The sequence below is a fragment of the Mustela lutreola genome, chromosome 8 (genome assembly GCF_030435805.1).
Source record: "Mustela lutreola isolate mMusLut2 chromosome 8, mMusLut2.pri, whole genome shotgun sequence".
Lineage (NCBI taxonomy): Eukaryota > Metazoa > Chordata > Mammalia > Carnivora > Mustelidae > Mustela > Mustela lutreola.
This window is the reverse complement of record NC_081297.1, coordinates 5995354-6017087: the sequence shown is the minus strand read 5'-3', so window position 1 is coordinate 6017087 and position 21734 is coordinate 5995354. Positions and strand designations below refer to the sequence as shown.

Genomic DNA, 21734 nt, shown 5'->3' with positions numbered 1-21734 from the left:
CCACTTCTCTGTCAAGCATTTCTGACCCCCAGTTCTACGGCTGGGAAACACAGAAGTCTGGCTCCTGTCACTCTGCACTTGTCATCTCGTGTACTATGCTGCTCCCCCATTGAGACTGTGCCCCCCGTGTAACGAGGAAGGCACACGCTATGTCTCTTCATGTGTGATTCCCCACGGCACAAAACCCCCTTGTGTTTCCAGCCGTCGCTCATGGCCCGGCCGTGAAGTCTCACACTCTGCTTGGTGCGCCACGTGAGCAGGGACCCAGGTGTGGGAGAGTGAGCAGGAAAGACAGAAAGTCGGAGAAGGTTCAAAAACCACAGGGCTGCGGCCAGGGGTCACACAGAGGTACGCCAGTGCTACAGTGCCTGTTTAATTGAAACCTTGTAATAAAAGTTTAAATACATAAAATGTTTTTTTTTATCAAAAGAACATCCCCCGTGCCCCAGCCTGATGTGCAGAGAGCAGGGGCAGCAGAAACTGGCTACCTACAGGGAATGGAGAAACGGCACGTCCAGCTCTCGTTGGCTTCGTCCTCCTCCGAAGATGCCCTGTGCGTGAATTCAGAGTCCCGGGTGAGTGACGACCCTACCCCGCACGGGCTTTCTTCAGGCAACTCGAGTCCACACAAGGCATTCGGTACCAGGGAGAAAGCGCCTCTCGGCTGTCAGAAGACCAGGAAGAGCAGGGCTTCGTGTCTGGGAAGCACTATGTTCTCGACGGTGCGTTCCATGGCGTGCACCTGCTCGGGGGAGGCCGTCAGGAAGGCCAAGGGCCCGACGCGCTGCTCCGCACACGAGTGGCAGAGGTAGCCTCCCTTGTTTTCCTTCCTGTTGCTCTGCAGGGGGGAAGAGAAAGAGGTCAGGTGGACGATCAGACAGCGGAACTCTCGAGACCCCAAGAGACAAAGCGTTAGCGTTCTGATGTTCGCAGACATGCAACACGGCCATGCAGGGTCACCTCGACTCTATCGGATTCCCGGGGGGGGGGGGGGCAGCAAGCTGAACTGATCGGGGCCCTCCAGGGAAACTGTGGTCCTGTAAGCGCCGGGCCACAGCCCAACCCGCCAGGCCATGCTCGCGCCTAAGACGCCGCCCACGACCAAATGGAACGCGACAGAAAGCCCAGGCTGCCGAGGCCACGTACGTAAGTGATGGGGAGCTTCCTCAGGGTGAGCACGGTGTCCACGGGGATGGCGTTGTTGCACTGGCCCACGCAGCAGCGCACCACTCCGGTCTTCAAAACGGCGCTGGTCAGCTCCGCCTGCAGGAAGTACTCCTGCGCACAAACGGGGAGCGGGGGAAGAGGGTCACCGCGGACCCTGCGCTCCGAGGGGGACGAGGGTCCCCGCCACGTCTCCACTGCGCTCAGCTCGGAAACCCCGCCGCTGCCGGAGCAGAAAACGCTCTTTGGACATGGCAGAGTCCTCACGGGAGACAAGCACCGACTGTCCGAGCGCCCTCGGCTCTTTGGCGGCCCCCCTGCCAGTCAGGCCGTCAGCAAGACAGGATGCTTAGAGCGGCTCGGCCAGAGTCTTGACAGAATGGGCAGTTTGAAAAAAAGGGCTTAATGGGCAAACAGGAAATAATGATATTTCAGGACTGCGTCTGGATTTTTATCTCACGCCCACCTGTCCCAGAACCATTAAAAATCATCCGCATGCTGCCTTTTCAAGCCAGGTGAGCTGAACCGGCGGCCTTGAAAGATGTGCCCACATGGACCAGCCTGTCCCCTCCTCCCGGGCTTGTGGCTAAGCAAGTGAGCAAACGCTTGGGCTACTCGAGCCTCAGTCTCTTCACCCGTCAGATGCGACAGCAGCGCCCGGTTGGTCTGACTGTTGGGAAGAGGAGACACTCACACACGCTAAGTGCTCTGAGCCCGGCACGCAGGGAACACCAAGCCAAACGCTAACAACCTCCCAGACTAGAAAAGTCAGAGGCACAGGGACCAGTGTCTGGTCTGCTGTGCCCGGAATTTAACACAGCTGTGGCAGACGAGTAAAATCACAAATACCTGCTGACCGAGGAATTATGATTTCCTGTTTTCTGGATCACAACGGGCTATGGATCTAATTGTGGCAAAACCTGTATCTAGTATCTGGACTGATCTGGCTTTCTCTCTTACAGGATCTGTCTGCCTACAGCAGAACCGAACAGAAAATACATAAGCACTCGTGTTCCCACCAATAACTGAGGGACAATGAAACCAGGAAATCCTTCCAAAATAGGACGGGGTCTTGCTGCAATCCCCTTCGTCTGTCGTCTCTACTCCCCTCCCCGGGGGAGCCAGTGCACCCTTTCTGATCCGTCCTAAAAGGGCTTTAAGTTTACACATACGACCCAGAAGGCTAGGTATCATTTTACAGGTATTTGTTGACATAAATGTTGTACTTTGGGCTGCTTCCCATCTAGTTCACGGAAGTGCCACACTGGGTAGGACCGCATTGCTCTTTTCACGTCTGATTCAAGCCGTTCCCTCCAAGCGGACACTCAGGTTGTTTCCAAATTACTGTCCACAAAGCAGCGACAAACCTGCTTGTACACAGCTTCCCACCCACACATGCAAGGGTTTCTGCGTTTACAAACTTTCTGAGCCTTCGCGTTACAATTCTAGACGCACGTACGTGCGTACATCAAAGGCTCAAAGAACGGTTTCATAAAACAGTATTTAACCGTAAGTGCAGTGTCGTCTTTCTCTTTCAGATTTTATTTCTACCTTGGGAAGAGGAGACACTCACACACGCTAAGTGCTCTACCTTGCTTTTTAACAAAAACTTGTCATAGCCCACTAAATTCGTTTCATTAATCATGAATGGCTTGAGACTGACACATGGAAAAGCACAGCTCCAAAGCAGCGGTTCTCAAACACGTTGGTCTTGGAACCCCTTGACACTACTAAACATGACAGGTTCCAAAGGAGGTTTGTTTACGTCTTATCTGTTACTATTTACTACATAAGAAAGGGGCACCTGGGTGGCTCAGTGGGTTAAAACCTCTGCCTTCGGCTCAGGTCATGATCTCAGGGTCGTGGGATCGAGCCCCGCATCAGGCTCTCTGCTCAGCGGCGAGCCTGCTTCCTCCTCTCTCTCTGCCTACCTGTGATCTCTATCTGTCAAATAAGTAAATAAAATCTTTAAAAAAAAAAAAAAAAGAAATTTAAGCCAAGAAATTCTAGAATGCTTCTTTTTTTTATTGTTATGTTAGTCACCATACAGTAGCAGACCACTAGTTTCTGATGTAGTGTTCTATGATTCATTGTGTGTATATAACATCCAGTGGTCATTACTACATGTGCCCTACTTAATACCCATTACCAGGTACCTCATCCCCCCTCCCCCTCCCCTCTGAAACCCTCAGATTCTTTCCCGGAGTCTGTAGTCTCTCGTGGTTCATCTCCCCCTCCAATTTCCCCTTCAGTTCTCCCCTCCTTCTCCCAGTGTCCTCCGTGCTATTCCTCATGCTCCACATATGACCGAAACCATATAATAATTGCCACTCTCTACTTGACTTCTTTCACTCAGCACAATCCCCTCCAGTTCCATCCATGTTGACGCATCATCTTTTCTGATGGTTGCGTAATATTCCATTGTATATATGGACCATATCTTCTTTAGCCATTTGTCTGTTGAAGGGCATCTTAGCTACTTCCAGTTTGGCTACTGGGGACACTGCTGCTCTGAACATTGGGATGCACTTGACCCCTCTTTTCACTACATCTGTATCTTTGGGGTAAATACCCAGCAGTGCAATTATAGGGTCATAGGGAAGCTCTATTTTTAATTTCTTAAGGAATCTCCACACTGTTTTCCAAAGTGGCTGCACCAACTTGGATTCCCACCAACAGTGTGAGAGGGTCCCCTTTCTCCACATCCTCCCTAAACATGTTGTTTACTGTCTTGTTGATTTTGGCCATTCTGCCTGGTGTAAGTTGGTATCTCAATGTGGTTTTGATTTGAATCTTCCTGATGGCTAGTGATGATGAACATTTTTTCATGTGTCTGTTAGCCATTTGTATGTGTTCTTTGGAGAAGTGTCTGTTCATATCATCTGCCCATTTTTTGACTTATTTGTTTTTTGGGTGTTGAGTTTGAGAAGTTCTTTACAAATCTTGGGTATCAGCCTTTTATCCGTAGTGTCATTTGCAACTATCTTCTCCCTATAAAGCAGGTGCATCTTGCTTGGGTCGTGGTTAATACTTTGGCATCTGTACATTCCCTCAACCACCCCTCAATAGATTGACTAAGAGGAAGAACCCCCAACAAAGGGAACAATCAGAGACAAGGCCTCTGACACAGACCTAAGGGGATATGGATATAAGCAGGATGAAAGAGGTAGACTTTAGAATAGCAATTATGAAGCTGATCTCTAGACTTAAGAAAAATATTAGTGACAATAAAGAGTCTCTAAGGGCAGAAATGAGATCAAATCAGGCCGAACTTAAAAATGGTATCAACGAAATGCAGTCTAAACTAGATACTGCCAGGGTAAAGGAGGCAGGAGAACAAATTAGTGAGAGAGAAGACAACAGAAAAGAAGGAAACCGAGGAGGCATGGGAAAAACAGCTTACAGCCCAAGAGCTCAGACTGAGAGAGAGAAATGATTCCATGAAATATTCCAATGTCTGAATTATTGGGATCCCTGAGGGGGTGGGGGGGCGTCTAGAAGATATAGTTGAGCAATTCATGGCTGAGAACTTCCCTATCTGGGAAAGGAAACACATTCGTGTCCAAGAGGCAGAGAGGACCCCTCCCAAGATCAATGACAACAGACTGATGCCCTGACATATAATAGGACAACTCAACAAATCTTAGAACTAAAACACTTACTCTTCTTAATAACAATTAAACCTATCACATGTTAATGTTTTTATCAAAAACAACTGTATTTTCAGAAAAAAAAAAAAAAACTTGGAAGAGTAACATTGCTTTCATGTCTGGCTTAATGGAAGACAACCGATTCTGTGTTCAGTCTGTGGTGAGAACACATGTCCCGTGGCCTCTGGAAAACTCCCTCCCCTGTGCGCTTGTCAGAGCACTGAGTGAGAAGGGCGGACGACACCCTGTTGTCCTACACAGACAGCGCACGGCAGCCAAGGTCTTACCAGGACTCATAAACACAGCTGCAACTCTTTACCCAGGCTTTTTTCATGTACCCTTCAATTGGTCTGACTCTCCTCCTTCCGGGAGGTGGATCTGAGGCTTGCCCCCAACAAACCCTTTCCTTGTAGCATAAACTTGATCATACTTGATGTCTTGGTCTTCGCTGCGCACTGGGCAGACGAGCTCGGTTCGGCTTCAGATCTGGTGAGCCAGCCAGGGGTTCCTTCCTGAGGGCTTGTCGTCAGTCCCAACCAGCGGCCCCATGAGTCCAAACAGCTGCCTGGGCTCTCTGTCCTAGGGTCTGTCCCTGGAGCCCCTTTCTGCTTGGGTGCGGCCAACCTTCGGGGCTTAATTTTACTCCGGTGGCAGGAAACAGTTTTAGGGTTCGATTGGGGCAGACGTCTCTTGGTGAGTACCTAGCTGATGGCACAAGAGCTCGTTTCTTCCTCCCATTTGGTTTGGCTCTTAGATTTCTTCCTCCTGTTCAGCTGCCTCTTAGCCTCTTTTCCTGCTTCAGAAAAGGCTGGCAAGGAAGCAGTTTGGTTCAGTCAGTGGGGCTCTGACTTACGGAGGAACTAGAAACAAGGAAGCTGTTTGGTTCAGTTGTGAAGCAACCCCACCCCCACCCCCACAACTCCCCGCCCTGACTTCCAGGGAGGAACCAATGGTCACAGAGTCACTCTTGGCTTAGTTTGGTTTGTCTGTTGTTATAGCTTTTGATATCTTTGAATAAAACCAGACATGTTCTACTTAGAAACTGGGAAATGACACTTTGATTCTCCCACATGCAACCTTCTGGGCCATTCTCCAAACCTGGGCAATCAGTTTTGGCAACACGGCTTGGCCACAACAGTCAACAGACTCTGGACAGAAATGACCAACTAACAAATCGATAAATTAGACAATACCATCTTGCAATTGGGTTTTGTAAAAGGGGGAATCTTTGGAAGTTGGGCATTTAAGATTTTGTCTCCATCTTGTTTGTGTGGTATTGCTAAAGTTAATTTATAAAAGAGCTCTAGTTTAAAGGCAAGAACTTGTAAAAACTGGGCATTCTAAAACTCAGAAAGATAGGGTGCCTGGGTGGCTCAGTTGGTTAAGCGTCTTCTTTGGCTCAGGTCATGATCCCGGGGTCCTGGGATCGAGCCCCTCTACCCACCCACCACTTGTGATCTCTCACTCACTTTGTCTCACAAATACATAAAATCTTTTACAAAGGTAAAATTCAGAAAGATAGGAATCCAAATGTTTAAGTTCCTGTGACCTTGGAAAATACTTGGAATTAAAAGCTAATTGAGGCTGTTGGTTTACTAGAAATAAGGGAACCGAGTCTGTAAAGCTGTAGAAGTTTTGTGAGAAGGGAATCTTCAGAAAGGAGTTTTGTGCGTGGTCAGGACTAAGATTACGAAGACATACTATATAAAGAGTCTTACTATATAGAGTGCGCAGGATCAGACACGAGTTGAACAGTGACTCAGTATCAACAGGAACCTCAGCTGGTTCTCTAAGGAGTTCCAAAAGTTGGATTACTCTTCAGGGAATGCTACACGGGGGCAAGAGTCCTGGTTTGGGGCCATGAGCGTCGAGGGCATGCCCCTGGCAAGGCAGCTGTCTTTGGTCAAGGCAATCCCTGATGGTTGCAGGACCATGGGCAGTGCTCCTGCCGCTGGGAGTCCCTCATTCCTGATGAAGACTTTCAACGAAGGCGAAGCGTGCATTCCAACAGATTCTTGCTTGAACCATCCCTGGTTCTCTGTTTGCTCTTCCAGATTTAAGGCTATGACTTAGAGAAATTTGGTAAAATATTCCTTTGGAAACAAATATGGAACACGTACCTTCTTCTCCCAATCTGATCCCTCCAGAATTCAGAAACTCTGACTATTCTTATTTTTATAGATATGTATGTATTTGTGTAAGTTTGATGAGAATCTGGTCTTCTACAGAACACAACTGGAAACAGTGGTTATATTACCAAGGCTTTGACAGGATCAGACACGAGTCTGTCCTATTTGAGGGACACGTGCATAGGCTCAGATATGACCAGACAGTTTTAAGGAACTAAGGATGACTTTATGGATCCGATGAAACCCCTTGGAAAAATCGGTCTGGTCCCTTGCTTGTAGGGTTCCCAGCAGCCTTACCAGAGGAGTAAAGAGGATCACCTCCCAGCACGTGCAGGAACCTCAAGATATTTGGGGGACCTCGAAGATAGGAATTCACCGAAATCTATAGTATTGTAGGTAATGTCTGATGCCAAGTGTTTGGTTTGTCTTCTTAGCCTTAAGAGGCTGTTAGAAGTTGAATGTGAAATTCCTTATGAAAAGTTCCAGCAGAGCAAATTTATCCAAAAAAAGGCGGTGGGGGTGGAGGGGGCAATTACTACTCTTGCCATGCTTATGCGAACAAGTAGGCCAACTTTGTTAAAACTGGCCTTATTTTACAAACAAAGGAGTCTTCATTTGGCTACCTTTGAAAATGATTTTAGAAAAACTGTTCCAGTAACACACCTTCCTGGGTGTTAGATTCTAGTTCTGAATGAACAGTCTTTGAGCGGATCAGTTTGCCTGTTCAGCCGGACTGAAGCTGTGCCAGCCGCTCTGCCTCCGGTAAGAGTGGCCCTTGGAGGGGCTCTGCTTAAGGCCCCGTGCTATAACTAGGATCTTTAAGATGCGGACGGATTCCCACTGGGCAAATGAATCATTTCACGGTCTAACAGTTTCTGAAAGCTAAAAACAAACCAACTAACCACACCTTTAAAACCCCAAACATCGTGGGAAAAATAAGTTTTCCTTTACAATTAGCTTGAAGACAATCAGGCACTGTACAGTGAGAGAACAGTGCCCCGGCCATCAAGACGACCAGCCCCCTGGCCCAAGGCACAGTTATACAGCACGTGTCAAAGTGGCAGACTCTCCCCGTCCCCAAAACCCTACCGGTGGATCCAAAACTGCCACACAGCTTCTCCCCTAGACTCTAAATTCCACAAGGCCATGGAGTGTGTTACTTGTCTAGTCACCTGTACTCCCTAGTGCGAACTACAGTGCTAGGCACGGCACAGGGGCTGCCAACGGAGGGAACAGTCAATTAATCAAGCCACCTCCACTCTTCCCTGACATCCTGGGGGTCTGCTAGTGCCGCAGGTGTGAAGACAGCAGCCGCTGGGAAACACCATCGTCCAGGGAACTGCCAAGGGGCTCATGTCATAGTCAAGTGCGAGCAGGAGGACCCGCATAGCCGCGGCAAATGCTATCCAAAGGAAGGAAAACAAAACCTACCCCAAAGCTTCGCTTGAACCCTCAGGCTTCAGGAACCCAAAGGCACCTGATACCACTACCTCCGCATCCCTTCCTTAAATCTTTCCAGGCTGCTTTGGTCCTCACTAGCCATTGGGCCGCCAGCTGCTAAGTCCTCACCCACTACCTCCTGGGGGCGGTTCTGTCCTCGCCCCCGTTGTAGAGACGAGGGCACAGGAGTTGAGAAAGGAGGTCACTTATGCAAACGGAGAGATGGGACCACAGGAGATACGGGCTCCAACCTGGGTCTAAGTCCAGAACCTGTGCTCTCTCACCGCCAAGCAACAGTGAGGCTCCCTCTCTCCCGCGATCTGCAGACACAAAGCTCCAGGACAAGGAGGCACATGACGACAGAGCTTCGCCACCAGAGCTGCTGAATGAATGAGTGCATGCGAGCCAAGACCTCCACATCTTCCTCGGATGCCAGTCCCCCTCCCCCATACCTTCCTTCTGGAGCCAAACGTCTCGACGACCAGTAACCTGGAGATCAGTAACCACCTCAGAGGACCCCCAGCCCGCACTCTCCCGAAGCACCGACAGTCACCCCGTCAAGCCACCCGGACCCTTCCCTAACACCCTCCTCTCGGTGCAGGTGCAGCCCTGGGCCAGCTTCACAGATGAGGACACAGGCGCACAGAGTGATGAGTGACCTGTCCACAGACTGTCCGGCCAGGAGAACTGAGCTGAGAATCGGGCCTGGCCCAGCCCCAGGCTGGAACAGGGGCTGCCCTCATCCAGGGACAAACCCTTCCCGAGCGCCCACAGTGTGCCAGGCGCCATGCTGAGGATACACCTGTGCCAAGTGGATTAAGACTCGCGGATTCTGGGAGGCCGAGAAGCTATCTCTGAGAAACCACATGACTTCCCCACGCTGCATTCAACAATGTGGTGATTCTCCTCACTTCCTCAAAACTTAAGGAAACAAAGGAACCAAAGGGCTTCTGGGGATTCGCTAGATGTTCTAAGGGGGTGAGAGAGAAGGAGGCTGCCTGAGCTGCTCCTGGTCACAGACACCACGGTGGCTTCTCACTCTGGGTCGCAGGAACAATGGCTTCCTTTTGTTCGAAAGCCTCGCATGCAGGGCTGCCCCGTTCACGTGTTTTCATGTTCTCCACTTCATTATCCTAGTCCCCTGCCCGGAGCCTTCAACACCCCACAGCCTTCCTCTCCGAGCGGAGCGGGGGCTTGGCCACTTCCAAAGAGGATGTCTCCAAACAGAGGCCTCGGCCGTGACAAAAAGCAGAAGTATTTCCTCTCACGCAAGGGCGTTCGGACCCAAACTTCAGCTCACAGGGACGGGCCACGTTTCCGGGGCTCCCTCAGGGCCTTCTGGGAGCAACAGATGTTTTCCAACCCAGCCTCAGCAAGGCGGAAGTATTTCTCTTGATTCCATAACCCTTTCTACATGGGGGAAAATTCACGTTCCCCATAAAATGTAGGTGATCACCAACTGACGAGCTTCCGACTAGCTTTAAAAAGCCTTTCAGACGCTTCTGTGTAACTGGTGGGCTGTGACTCTCAGGTAGACAATCTCTGTGGAAAACCTGGCAGCATCTAGAAAGATCACGCACCCATTTATCCTCTACCTAGGAACTAAGATTCGCACTGGCAAACCAGAAAACGATTTGTGCCTTGTGATGCCTTGTGGCATTACTCCTCAAGGCAAGAGACTGGAGAGAAGCCAGTGGCCATCAGCGAGGGGCTACACCAGCCATGATACACAGACCCAGTGACGACTCCACAGCGGTCCCAAGGGTTGAGAAAGAGCTGCACGTGAGACTAACAGTGAGCGATCTCCACACACATTTCCCAGCGACAAAGCGAGGTTCAGAACGCTAGCTCGGGGAATGTCACCTTTCACGAAAAAGGAAAATAGGAAAATTTATATGTATCTGCTGATACTTGCAAAAAGAAATACCAAAGGATACACTGAACACAAATTTTTAAAAAATAGTTATCAATGGTGCAGGGAGAGAGTCTGAAGGGGACAATGACAGAATGAGATACAAAGTTCTGATGTTGAGAACATAAATGTCTTATACATTCAAAAAAGATAATTAAGTCACAAAGAAGCAAAGCAATCCCTGTAGAGACAGCAAACAAACAGATCTATCTTCTTGTAATTACACTGGCGGATCTAACCCCAGAGGAAAAAGAACTGACTTCAAGAGCCCTCAGAACATGGTACTCGTACAACACAGCCGAGTGGAATATGGAGAAACGGGGCTGTCAGGAAATCTCAAATTGCACTCAGTACTCTGCTGACAGGAATACTGGTACTGCTTTGTAACTGCTTCTTCAGTAGGAGAGTGTAAATAAGTGAGCAATAAGCACCGTTAGGAACCGAGATCTACACACCCACGTAAGAAAGCAGATCTAGCGTGGCGCATTCTGTAGCACACTCACTCCACCACGAGCCGCATTCGAGGGAAGGGGTGGGGGGTCTTACACTGCTCTCTATTAAGAAACTTACAAGACTTCACAACTCCAAATTCTGTTTGGACCCTGACTTAAACAAAACAACTCAAAAAAGGCATTTTTGAGACAATCACAAAAGTACGAATATGGACTGGGTAGCAGAGGCCACATGGAACTATCATAAATTTTACAATGTAATGGCACTATAACTATGGGGGGGCACTTTTTTTTTAGAGATATATATTTCAACTGTATATAGGTATGATTTGTATATAGTAATTCAATTTATTATTTTCTTGACTTTTAAATATCTCAGAATTTTCCTAAGTTAGAAAAAATCTCCTTGAGCCGGCGTCGTGAAGTGGAATGCTGCTTCGCAATACCCCGGCTACAAGTCACCAACGTGGCAGCTCGGTTCTGTGATGAATCCAGCCTCCAGAGCACCACCAAGTCTCCAGAGCACCACCACACTCCAGCTTCTAAAAAGATATTGGCGGTCCAAGTTTATACAAAACTCATGTAATCTCTACCTAGAGATTGTTCGTACATAAAAATTATAGTTGACCCTCAAATAATTTTGAAATGCACGGGTCTACTTAAACACGGATTTTTTATTTTTTAATAGTGCAATGCTGTAAATGTATTTTCTCTTACTTATGATTTTCCCTTTCTAGCTTACTTTATCATAAGAATACCGTATAGAGTACATCCAACATACGGAACACGTGTTAATCGACTGTTTATGCTATCCGTGAGGCTTCTGGTCAACAGTCAGCTACTACTTAAGTTTTAGGGGAGTCAAGAGCTACCAGCTGTCAATGGTGAGGGGTATGGGTGGAGGGGAGTGTGGTTCTGTGCCCCTCACCCCCTGAAGTTCAACGGTCAACTGTATTTCTACTTCCCCCGCCCCGGGGTCCTAGCTCAGAGGTTAAGAACAGATGCTCTTATCTCTAAACCCCGGGGCCAAGTTCAGACCAGCCCCTGCCGCCTTCAGTAAAGTTTTATAGGGACACCGCCACACTGATGCATTAAGGACTTGCCTGCCGCTGCTCTCGCACTCTTGGGGCAGAGTTAAGCCAATGCACCAGGGGCCATATGGCCTGCAACAGAGACCTGACACATTTACTGTCTGGCCCTTTCAAGAAAAAGTGTGCAAAGCTCTGCTCTAAGTCCTCTCTGGAAACCGCTGGTGACCCAGGTGCCAGTAAGGACACAACCCAAAGAAGGGCTCTGGCTCTGGGATCTGACACACAAGCCATCACCCACGGTGAGGCCCCAGCAAAGCAAAGAATCCTGGCGAAACATGCAGCTGATTTCAAATTCCAGAAACAATCTATGGCCAGATGGGCCCGTCTAAGAGAAGCACAGAAGAAAAAAGTGCTACCAACACGTAAGGGAGTCAGTCTCATGCAAGAAGCTTTTGCTTTGGGACGGGTCCTGGAGTACTGGTCTGCAAAGCTTCCTCCTGGGAGGCTCTCACACCATCTTCCTCAAACACGGGAAGAGAAATCCTGTGTGTTGTCTTGGTCATCGTCCAGCTCTGTGCCTGGAATGCAGGCTGGGGGAGGGCAGGCGTTCTCTGGCCACCAAGTCACCTCTGGGGCCTAGGAACAGGCGCTGTTCTGTTCTGAGCATCAGGGTTCTGTGTCACCACCACTGACAATGCTAGGACTTCCAGACCATGTACTAAAAACCGATTACTGCCCCACACCACCGGCCCGCCCCGAGGTGCAAGGCTGTTGGCGTTCACGGCTCAGACTCCACAGCTCCCAATAGTCCCAGCTCCTTGAGAGAGCATAAAATATGGCGCTTCGGCTGCACAGTTTTTTCTGTGCTCGAGACAACAAAGAAAGTAAGAGTATTTACAGTAACTTTTACACTGACGTTTTTGGTTTTTGGCTTAAGTATTTTTGGTTCAGGGAAAGATGGACCAAGTAGCCACTGTGAGCTCAGACTTCTGTTCTCGTTTTCAACAAAACTGAAAAGACTAACCAGCTTACACCCCGACCTGTGAAGGGCAGGAGAGGACTGGATATAAGGGGGGAGCAGGTTGGTTTGTAGGGGATGAAGCGTGAGCACCGACACTTCCCTATATCTTAGCTCTTGACCAGAGGCCTGGTGCCTGAATATTCCTTCTCCCCTCCCCAAGGACATTTTCCTTGGAAGAAGTCTGTTGGCGGTAGCAGCAGCTGCCGGTTCAAATGACCTGGGGAAAGGGAGGGAGGAAAGCAGACGCAGGACACATTCCGGCTGGTGTCTCCCCAGACTGCTCAGCACAAAGTGAGCAATTAAGAACCACATCAACAGTGGAGATTTCTAAAAGAACTTGTAAAACTGAATCAGGAAAGAATGAAGAGAACCCACATTTTTGTCTCTCTGATTACAGCAGCCATAAGCCCCAAAAGAAGCCCTTCTCTGCCAGCCGGGGATCCTGAACCAAAGGCCTTCCCAGGTCGCAGACTGATCCCTTACTCAAACCCAGCGAACTCTGAATGTTGCCGAAGTAACTTGTGCTACTGATTCCTCTTACCCCAGCTAAAGTCAGAATGTTCTCCAAGGATTTGGTCATGATGAGACGCTTCTTGGCACGGGTTACTGCAACATACAGTAAATTCCATTCATCCTCAGAAAACGACTCTAAAGAATGTGAAGGGAAGAAAGGTGTCAGCTCAGAGCCTGCTGAACATGTGTGTTCGCCTCTACACGCTCACTACCCCTCCCGCCCCCCCCCCCCCACCAAGACCTGCTGGCTGCACACACAAACTCTTCCTCCAAACACCAACTCCAAAAACATACGAAACCCAACAGACTAGTGGCATGAAATACTGAGTTTTAACCTTTGCTGTGACTGGTACATCCCGGGAGCCCGTTCACAGGTTGTCTGACACCTGGGACGGTCTCGTTCATCCCCCAGATCTCCTCATGACAGCTGTGGGGGACTGACAGGGACACTGAGGCTCACAGAGGCCAAGTCACAAGGACACATGGGCCGAGGCTGAGCAAGGGTCTGTGAGCAGAAGCCAAGGCTACTTGCCTCCAAAGCCACGTTCTTCCCTTTCCCTGACACTGTCTCTGTCTCTCTCTCTCTGGAAATGTCTTGGGCTGTCATATGACAAGCAGAAAAAACAAACACGTCCCTCTACTGTGTCCTGGAAGCCTGGCCCCGAGAGTCACCACACCCAGCATGGCCGGGAGAACATGGCCCTGAGCCACTCATCGGTGACCACGGTAAAAGCCACCAGACTGTGCACTTTAAATGGACAGATTTTATGGTATGTGAATCAGACCCTGATGAAATGGTTATAAAACAAAATATAAAAATATGTAAACATGCAATGGCGAGCAAGGAAAAAAAAAGGGTAGTAATATATTAAATAAACCTTTCTTCTCCAATATGGAGCTGCTGTTGCCTTGGGCCACTCCGCTGCCCCACTTGGCTCTAACCTACCTTCAGCACCACGTCTCTCTCTGTTAGGAATACATTCATCAGAGACCAGGAGTTTGTACCATTTCTACTCACAGCCTACCAATGTAGGCTACACCCCAAATTCTGAGTCCATAGTCAGCAGAATGTTTGTTTATTTGCAGAAAAACTTTACATGGTTTAATTCTAAGATTCAAAACCAAAATGACTACACAGATGCTCAGAACATAACTTGCCTTAAGTATAAACTTACATAAAAGCAAACAAATGACACAAAGTGCTTACTTTTTTATGAATTTCTGGCCTCTTTAAGTAAAAAGGAGATTTAATTTTAAAAAACTATACTTTGGGGGGGCGCACCTGGGCGCCTCAGTGGGTTAAAGCCTCTGCCTTCGGCTCAGGTCATGATCTCAGGGTCCTGCGATCGAGCCTCGCACCGGGCTCTCTGCTCAGCGGGGGGCCTGCTTCCCCACCACCCCCCCCCCCAGTTATGATCTCTGTCAAATAAATAAAATCTTTTAAAAATTAATTAATTAAATTTTTTTTTTTTTTTTTTTAAAGATTTTATTTATTTATTTGACAGAGAGAAATCACAAGTAGATGGAGAGGCAGGCAGAGAGAGAGAGAGGGAAGCAGGCTCCCCGCTGAGCAGAGAGCCCGATGCGGGACTCGATCCCAGGACCCTGAGATCATGACCTGAGCCGAAGGCAGCGGCTTAACCCACTGAGCCACCCAGGCGCCCTAATTAATTAATTTAAAACTACACTTTGGGGACGCCTGGGTAGCTCAGTCGGTTAAACGTCTGATTCTTAATTTCAGTTCACGTCACAATCTCAGGGTCCTGGGGTCGAGTCCCGAGGCAGGGGCTGTGCTCAGCGGGGAGTCTGCTCGAGCTTCTGTCCCTGCACTCCTACCCGCCCCCACATGTGCCGGCACACTCCCTGTCTGTCTCTCTCTCAGATAAATAAAGTCTGGACAGCAACACCTGTGGGGAGCAGGTGAATTGTTTCAAAGCTCCGTGAGGCTGGGCAGCCAGCATCTGTGGTGAAAAACCCGGAGCTGAAACAGGACCGCCGCACCCGCACCCTGGGAGGAGCGGACCCAGAAGACTCGCTTTCCTCAAACACACAGTGTGACGATAAAAAACTGGGAGCTAGGAGGTGTCTTTGCTCTCCTTCTAGAAGGGTCATGCCAAGAAGCCACCACACCAGGCAGAAAGCAGACAACAAGGGAGCCCCGCGGGCAGGCGGCGCACGGACGTGTCTCACCGACTCGGAAGTGGGGCAGCTGCGCGAGGTTGTGCCTGGCACACGGCACTTTCACAAAATCATCCAACACGTGCACGGTGTCAAACTCCAAGCCTTTGGCCTTGTGCACAGTGCCCAAAATGTACTCTGGGTTCAAAAGAGAGCGCACAGTTAGGTGGGGGCGTGGCAGGGGAGGGAAGGAGAGGGGGAGCTCCTAAAAGCAACGGTGCTGCCAGGACCCTTCCTTGCCCACGTGTTGCTCAGGGGACAGCGGTGGGGGTAGGGAGACAGGAAACGACAGGAGACCAGAAAAAGAGAGGGAGACGAACATGAAAAGACGGGGAAGGAGCAACTTCGGCGTAGACGGGCCACTACCTGGGAATCACGTTCCAGAGCTGGTGGGGACTGGCCCAGCCCTGCAGTCTGCAGGCAAAGGGACAGAGCCACGGGAGCCCTGAGCCACTTGCCCGCAGTCCCACCCGGAGCAGACCCCACGACAGAACGGAAGGCGCGTAAGGAAGAGCACCAGCTCTGCTCCCCGTCCCCCAGGCTCTGAGGCGGGGGTGCCACAGAGCCCCGCTGGGCCCCCCGGACACCCAGGAAGAGGACCGTCGGACCGCCCTCCCGCCGGGAGGTGAGGAACCCCTGTCCTCCTCACCTGCGAAGTCCAGGTCTTCTATGTGGCACCTCTCGATCCTTCGCACGAGGTCTGGGATCCTGGTGTTGTATTTCTCCACGACCGCAATCTTGGCCTCCAGCTCCTTGTCCTCGGCCGCCGTCACATACCTCTTGAAACCACTAAAGCCTTCTTTGTGCACCCATCTTCTAATGAATCTGTCCTTAATAACGAGGTTCTCTGAGGAGAACACACACTCGGGTTAACACAACAGGCCACACTAGGCTACGCGGCAGCAGCTCCACATTCCTAGCCAACAGCAGCACAAACCCGGGGGGGATCCAGGTTCTAGGCCCAACTGCATCACTAACCTGCTGTGTGACCCTGGGCAAGTCAGAAAGGACCTGTGCTTTAGCCTCTCCGTCTCCAAACAGGATCGAGGGCCCAATACTCGACAGCCTCCCCTACTTCACAGGGATGTGAAACAGCGCAGTGTGGAAAAGAACTATGCTACAGGATGTTAGGAATGACCGTCTGAGCCCATGCGGAGGTTTCGGCGGGTAAAGGTGCCCAGGCAGACAGAAAGATGGTGAGGGAAGACAGCCTAAGGGACCGACAATAGGAAGAGGCGCAGACTCCGGAGAGAAGCGTCTGGAAAGTGCTCTCAGGATCTCTGTGAGAGGCAGCCTCGGGCATCCCACTCTTGATGGGAAGAGAGCCGCCCTGGCCCCCCTCCTCCAGGAGGAAAGTAAGATCGCTGACGCAGGGCGAGCCCGAGCCTTCTCCCATCCCTGTCACCAGCACTTCTGCCCACTGCATCGGCCAGGAGGCTACTCACGTTTCTTCCGCTCTTCCTCCGGCTGAAGAAGGATCCAGATATCAATGATTCTGTCCAATCCAAATGATTTAATCCCCTGAAAAAGTTTTTTGGTGGGATTTTTGGTTTTTTTTTTTGTTTTTTGTTTTCCATTTTGTTTTGTTACTGTTGTTTTAACAAAACAAAGTAAAGCAAACATAGAGATGGAATTCTGAAATGAGGTGTTTTCGTGGAAACGGACCTCAATCGCACCCAAAGCACACAGCGGGCGACCTCCTCGAGCACGAAAGCACTAGCCACCACGTGGCCTGAGCACTCAGGAACCTCAGACGCTAAGTCAGGAACCTCAAACTCTTCTTCCATTTAAACGTTTCTTTTCTTTTCTTTTTAATTTATTTGACACACAGAGAGCACAAATGGGCAGAGAGACAAGCAGAGAGAGGGGGGAAGCAGGTTCCCCACTGAGCAGAGAGCCCAATGTGGGGCTCGATCCCAGAACCCTGAGATCATGACCTGAGCCGAACGCAGAGGTTTAACCCACTGAGCCACCCAGGCACCCCCTTCCTCTATTTAAAAGAAAGGGGAGGGCAAGAACCCGCTGCACGCTGCTTTCTTGCCCGAAAGGGGCAACTGAAACCATCCACCTTCCAGAGACAGAAAGATGGCCACGATGGAGGCCATGGGGACACCTGAACACAACATGCGGCACGTGACACTTACCGCTGTGTCCCTGGAGGAAAGGACTGCGCTAAAAAATGTCTACAGGTCCAGACTGTTGTCTGTTCTGGAAGGTTAACTCCTGCAGGAGGGGGCCCGCCTGGGTCACAGTGTAGCCCTTTCTACCCAGAAGCACACGTGAACACGGCCCGGGGCCACGGTGCCACACTCCAAGGATTTGTCCTCATTTGGGCAAGAGACACGTAAACCGTTAACATGAAACAGAGACCAAAATGAGCCCACACGTGTTAGTGCTGGAAAGCAGAAGTGATCCTGAGTGTGGACACATGCTTCAGATGACACGTGGGCGTGACGGAGGGACAACTGCCTACTGTGCCATGCCTGGCGCAGGCCATACCCAAGAGTGCTATCTTCTTACAATGACAAAGGTCCCCGCATTACACTACGGTCACTACATGAAATACTGCAGTCATTAATGCAGCGAAAGGGAAGACGCTTACATGTTGAGTAAAAATTGCACAAGTGTGTGTGTGCCCTGTTACTGCGATGATGCAGAAATGTGTGTCTGTAAGAACACAGATATAAATAGCAAAAGGGAAAATTATTATCTGAAATCCTGAGATTAAGGGTGATTTTTTTTTCCTTTTAATTTCCAGAACTTCGGGAACTCGGCTGTAGAATCTCTATCGGTAAGAAAAAGAAAACCCCGACTGCCTTCTGATTCCAGTTCACTGGCTGTGCTCACTGGGTGCCCACACAGAGCGAGCCCCCAGAGCCCACTGTTTTTCATAAAAGGAGTGATTGTCTTTTGGTCGTGTCGCTTTGCTCTGAAGAGTTAGAAGTGTCATACACATGTCACTTCCTCCTAACTTCCCCGTGAACCAGGTAAAGGAAAGGCATTATTTTTGTCTTAGAGATGGAGAGAATGAGGCACACGGAAGCTGTGACTTGCCGCAAGCCACACAAAGTTAGTGACAGAACCAGATCTAGAACCCAGGTGTGCACACCCTGCATGCGAGCAGCTCCCTCGTCCCTACGCTAACGAGCACCGCACACCACCACACTCGCAGGCAGCCAGCCAGCAGCCTCGCGGGGAGAGCCAAAGAGGAGAAGGGCGCTAGTGCTTTTGAAGAGTGGAAGAAGATCCTCAGTCCTCGCTGGGTCTTTGTAGGGACGTTGGGCTAACGTCAACAGAACGGCCGGGACAACGCCTTCAGCCACGGAGCAGATGGCGCCCAAGACCCCAAACGCTTGCTTGCGTCACAACCCGAATGCAGCCGACTATGGTCACCGGCTAGGTCTGTGTCTGTGCGGGAAGCAGCCGACAGAAATGTGCTCTTACCCCGATCAGATGGATCCTCGCTGGGACTTCCCCTTCCGTCACCCGCACAGCCTCATCAAACACGTTGGCATTGGTCCGGGACAACAGGGCCACCTGACCCTTGGCATCACCTCTAATGCCACCTTTTGGGAGAGAGCGCACACTCTGAGGCCAATCCCAATAAACAGGAGAACTAATTTTGGAACAAATAATTGAAGAGGAACCGAAAGCCTTACTCTGATGGTTTCCTCCAACCAAAGTCTTTTTCCTCACTCGCTTGCAGACATCCAAGATGGTAGCTCCCACGTACGCTATTTCCACGCCAAATCGGAAACTCTGTGGGAAAACGACAAAACAAATGGAGTCAGCAACCCCTCCCTGAAGCAGGTTAGCACGTTTCTGCCCCCACGAGGTCCCAGCCTTGCCAAACCCCACTGCTGATCCCTGACTCACCCTACCTGGAGAGGGGGTTTGCAAAGTCCCCACTGTAAACCTGCTCACAATCCAATGACCACTGGCTTGACTCCTAAGCTTTCGAAACTGCAGCTGCCTTCCCGGAACCTTCGGGATACCTACCTTTACCCCTTACCCCAGATCCCAACCTGGGCAATTCTCCCACCACGGGACCTAGACTGGTTTTCTCACCGCTGCTACCAGCCCAGCTCAGCAACCCGAACTCCACGCCTCACCCACTCGGTCTCCCCCTCCCACTGCCAGATGCGTCTCTGCGCCTCTGTCCGACTCTTTCCCACAAAACTTTCATGGGGCCGCACCCTTGCTACAAGACAGGAAGAGCAGCACAGGGGAAAAAGGTGACACATGCCCTCCAAACAGGCCTCACAGCCCGGACAGCTTTGTTTCCTCTCCTGCCCCAAGACCAACGGAAGACTTCTGTTTTAAGCAAAGCTACCCTTCCTTCTCAATCAAACCTAATGAAAAAGTGTAAATTATACAAGGGGGAGGCGCGCCTGGGGTTTTCTTCCCTCACCTCAGAGACCTCCCTCAACATTAATTTAAAACCGCTGCCCACACGGCCAGCCCCAAGCATCCTTCCTGAACATTCCCCGCCCTCTTCTGCCTCGGCACAGGGCCAGTCTCCTACCCTTCACAGCATGGCCCCACACCCTACTTCTTTGATCAGTGCAGCTGGAAAGACACCATTTGTCTCCAAACTCATGGTACTTACTGCCCTTTCCATGCATTTATGACTTAAAGTAATAAACTACCATGTGCTTTGGTGAACATCAATAAAATTCAGGAAAACACAAGACTTTGGATGAACAGTACTGTGAGGTTATAGCATCACTCCGAGTGAGCCGTAACCCAAACATAAAATAAAATATCCGTGAGTCCACACTGATATAAACAAATGGTTGAGTAAGTAAGTAAGTGGGAGAGAAGATACAAATCTTCTTTGCAGAGGATTTCTCCATAATTTATGCAGCTACCCCGGCAGCCTCCCACAGACAGGTACTGGGAAAGGGAGGACCGTGACAGCTTTCTCAGACAGCCGAGGACGCCCCGAGCTGTCACGCTCCTAGTGGCAGACACAAGTTTTCCAAATTCTCGTTTCACTTGAAAGCAAGAATTTTATCTTTGGCAACAAACATTTGTCGGTTGTTTTCCTTGAAGTCACAGCTCACTCCCTTCATTTTTGAGAAAATGCCAAAGACCGGAGCCTGTCAGCTGTTCCTTCACGTACCAACAGGAACGACACACAAGCGCAGCGGGCTGAGCTCCCAGCTCAAACCCAAGAGCGCCCTGGGTCCGGGAGCCCACACGCTTCCGTGCGCAGCCGGGTTCCGCCACTCTGGCCGCTTGCTCACAAGGATCCCAGAGACGCACCCAAGGGCCAGCAGTCCATGCTGTCCGAATGCTGTCACCGCAGGACGTCCCAGAGCAAACCGCCCTTGTCTGTCTATCTGACCCCGCGTGGGTCGCAGGAAGAGCACGATGACGGCCACACCACGTGGTGCCACGGCCCCCACCCCTGGGAAGGCGTCAGCGGTGCAAAGGCGAGCACAGGGAGGACGGCACACGCAGGCGTGGTGAACACAGAGGTGACTCTGCAGACCCCGAGAACCACAGAGAACCAGTGCTTAGAAGCAAGGATCTGCTCCGCACTGGGCGCCTGGCACAGGGGACCCGCGGGAAAGCGAGGGCGGGGAAGCGCAAAGCTTGCTTCTACGGTTCTGGGGACTCGGAAGCAGAGGGAGCTCTTACCTGTGTGAGATAGAAGACGTGCGTGTGAGGGACTGTAAACAGAGCATTGACTGCACCACGGAAGGTATAGATCTGCTGATGTGGGTCCCCTACAAAGATTTTCCCACATGGCTGAGACAGAACTATGTTCATGATAGCTGCAACCAATAAGAGGGACAGTGAAAGAGCTGAAGGAACGCCGACTCAGAGCACAAAGAACCCATATTTACGACCGAAAAAGATGAAAATGCTTCATGAAACGAAGCCAGGGCACGCTGGACAACGCGCTTGTCCTTCCCTGCGGCATACGCAGGCAACGCAAAGAAACAACTGTATAAGGGACAAGAGAAACCACTTGTGAGCCTAGGAATGCAGATCATTTTTAGTCCCAGATAAATGATGGAGTCTTTAAAAAAAAAAACCACATAAGCAAATAAAAAATGAGGCGAATTGTCTTCTCTAACATTGTAACTCAAAGCTGAAAAGGGACCCCCGAGAGGCACGCTAGTTTCTAACAGCCACTTCGAAAACACGCACACACTGTCCACTCTAAGTTGACTAGCTGTTCCCACTCAGCCTGAGTCCAGGGCCCAGTCGCCGGATGGACTGTGCTTAGTCA

At 50.2% G+C, this 21734-nt stretch overlaps 1 protein-coding gene across 4 annotated transcripts in view; it reads right to left on the bottom strand.

The window, feature by feature from the left end:
* Positions 1-349: 349 nt before the first annotated feature.
* Positions 350-21734, bottom strand: part of FBH1 (F-box DNA helicase 1) — a 47814-nt gene continuing 26429 nt past the window's right edge. For all 4 annotated transcript variants that reach the window (XM_059183733.1, XM_059183732.1, XM_059183734.1 and 1 more), the window contains 9 exons: positions 21137-21273; positions 19150-19249; positions 18935-19056; positions 16936-17011; positions 16140-16337; positions 15503-15628; positions 13341-13447; positions 1147-1278; positions 350-838 (listed from right to left, as the gene is read on the bottom strand). In XM_059183733.1, the coding sequence (XP_059039716.1) occupies positions 668-838; positions 1147-1278; positions 13341-13447; positions 15503-15628; positions 16140-16337; positions 16936-17011; positions 18935-19056; positions 19150-19249; positions 21137-21273 (1169 nt within the window). In that variant the 3' untranslated portion in view covers positions 350-667. The remainder of the gene's footprint in view (positions 839-1146; positions 1279-13340; positions 13448-15502; positions 15629-16139; positions 16338-16935; positions 17012-18934; positions 19057-19149; positions 19250-21136; positions 21274-21734) is intronic.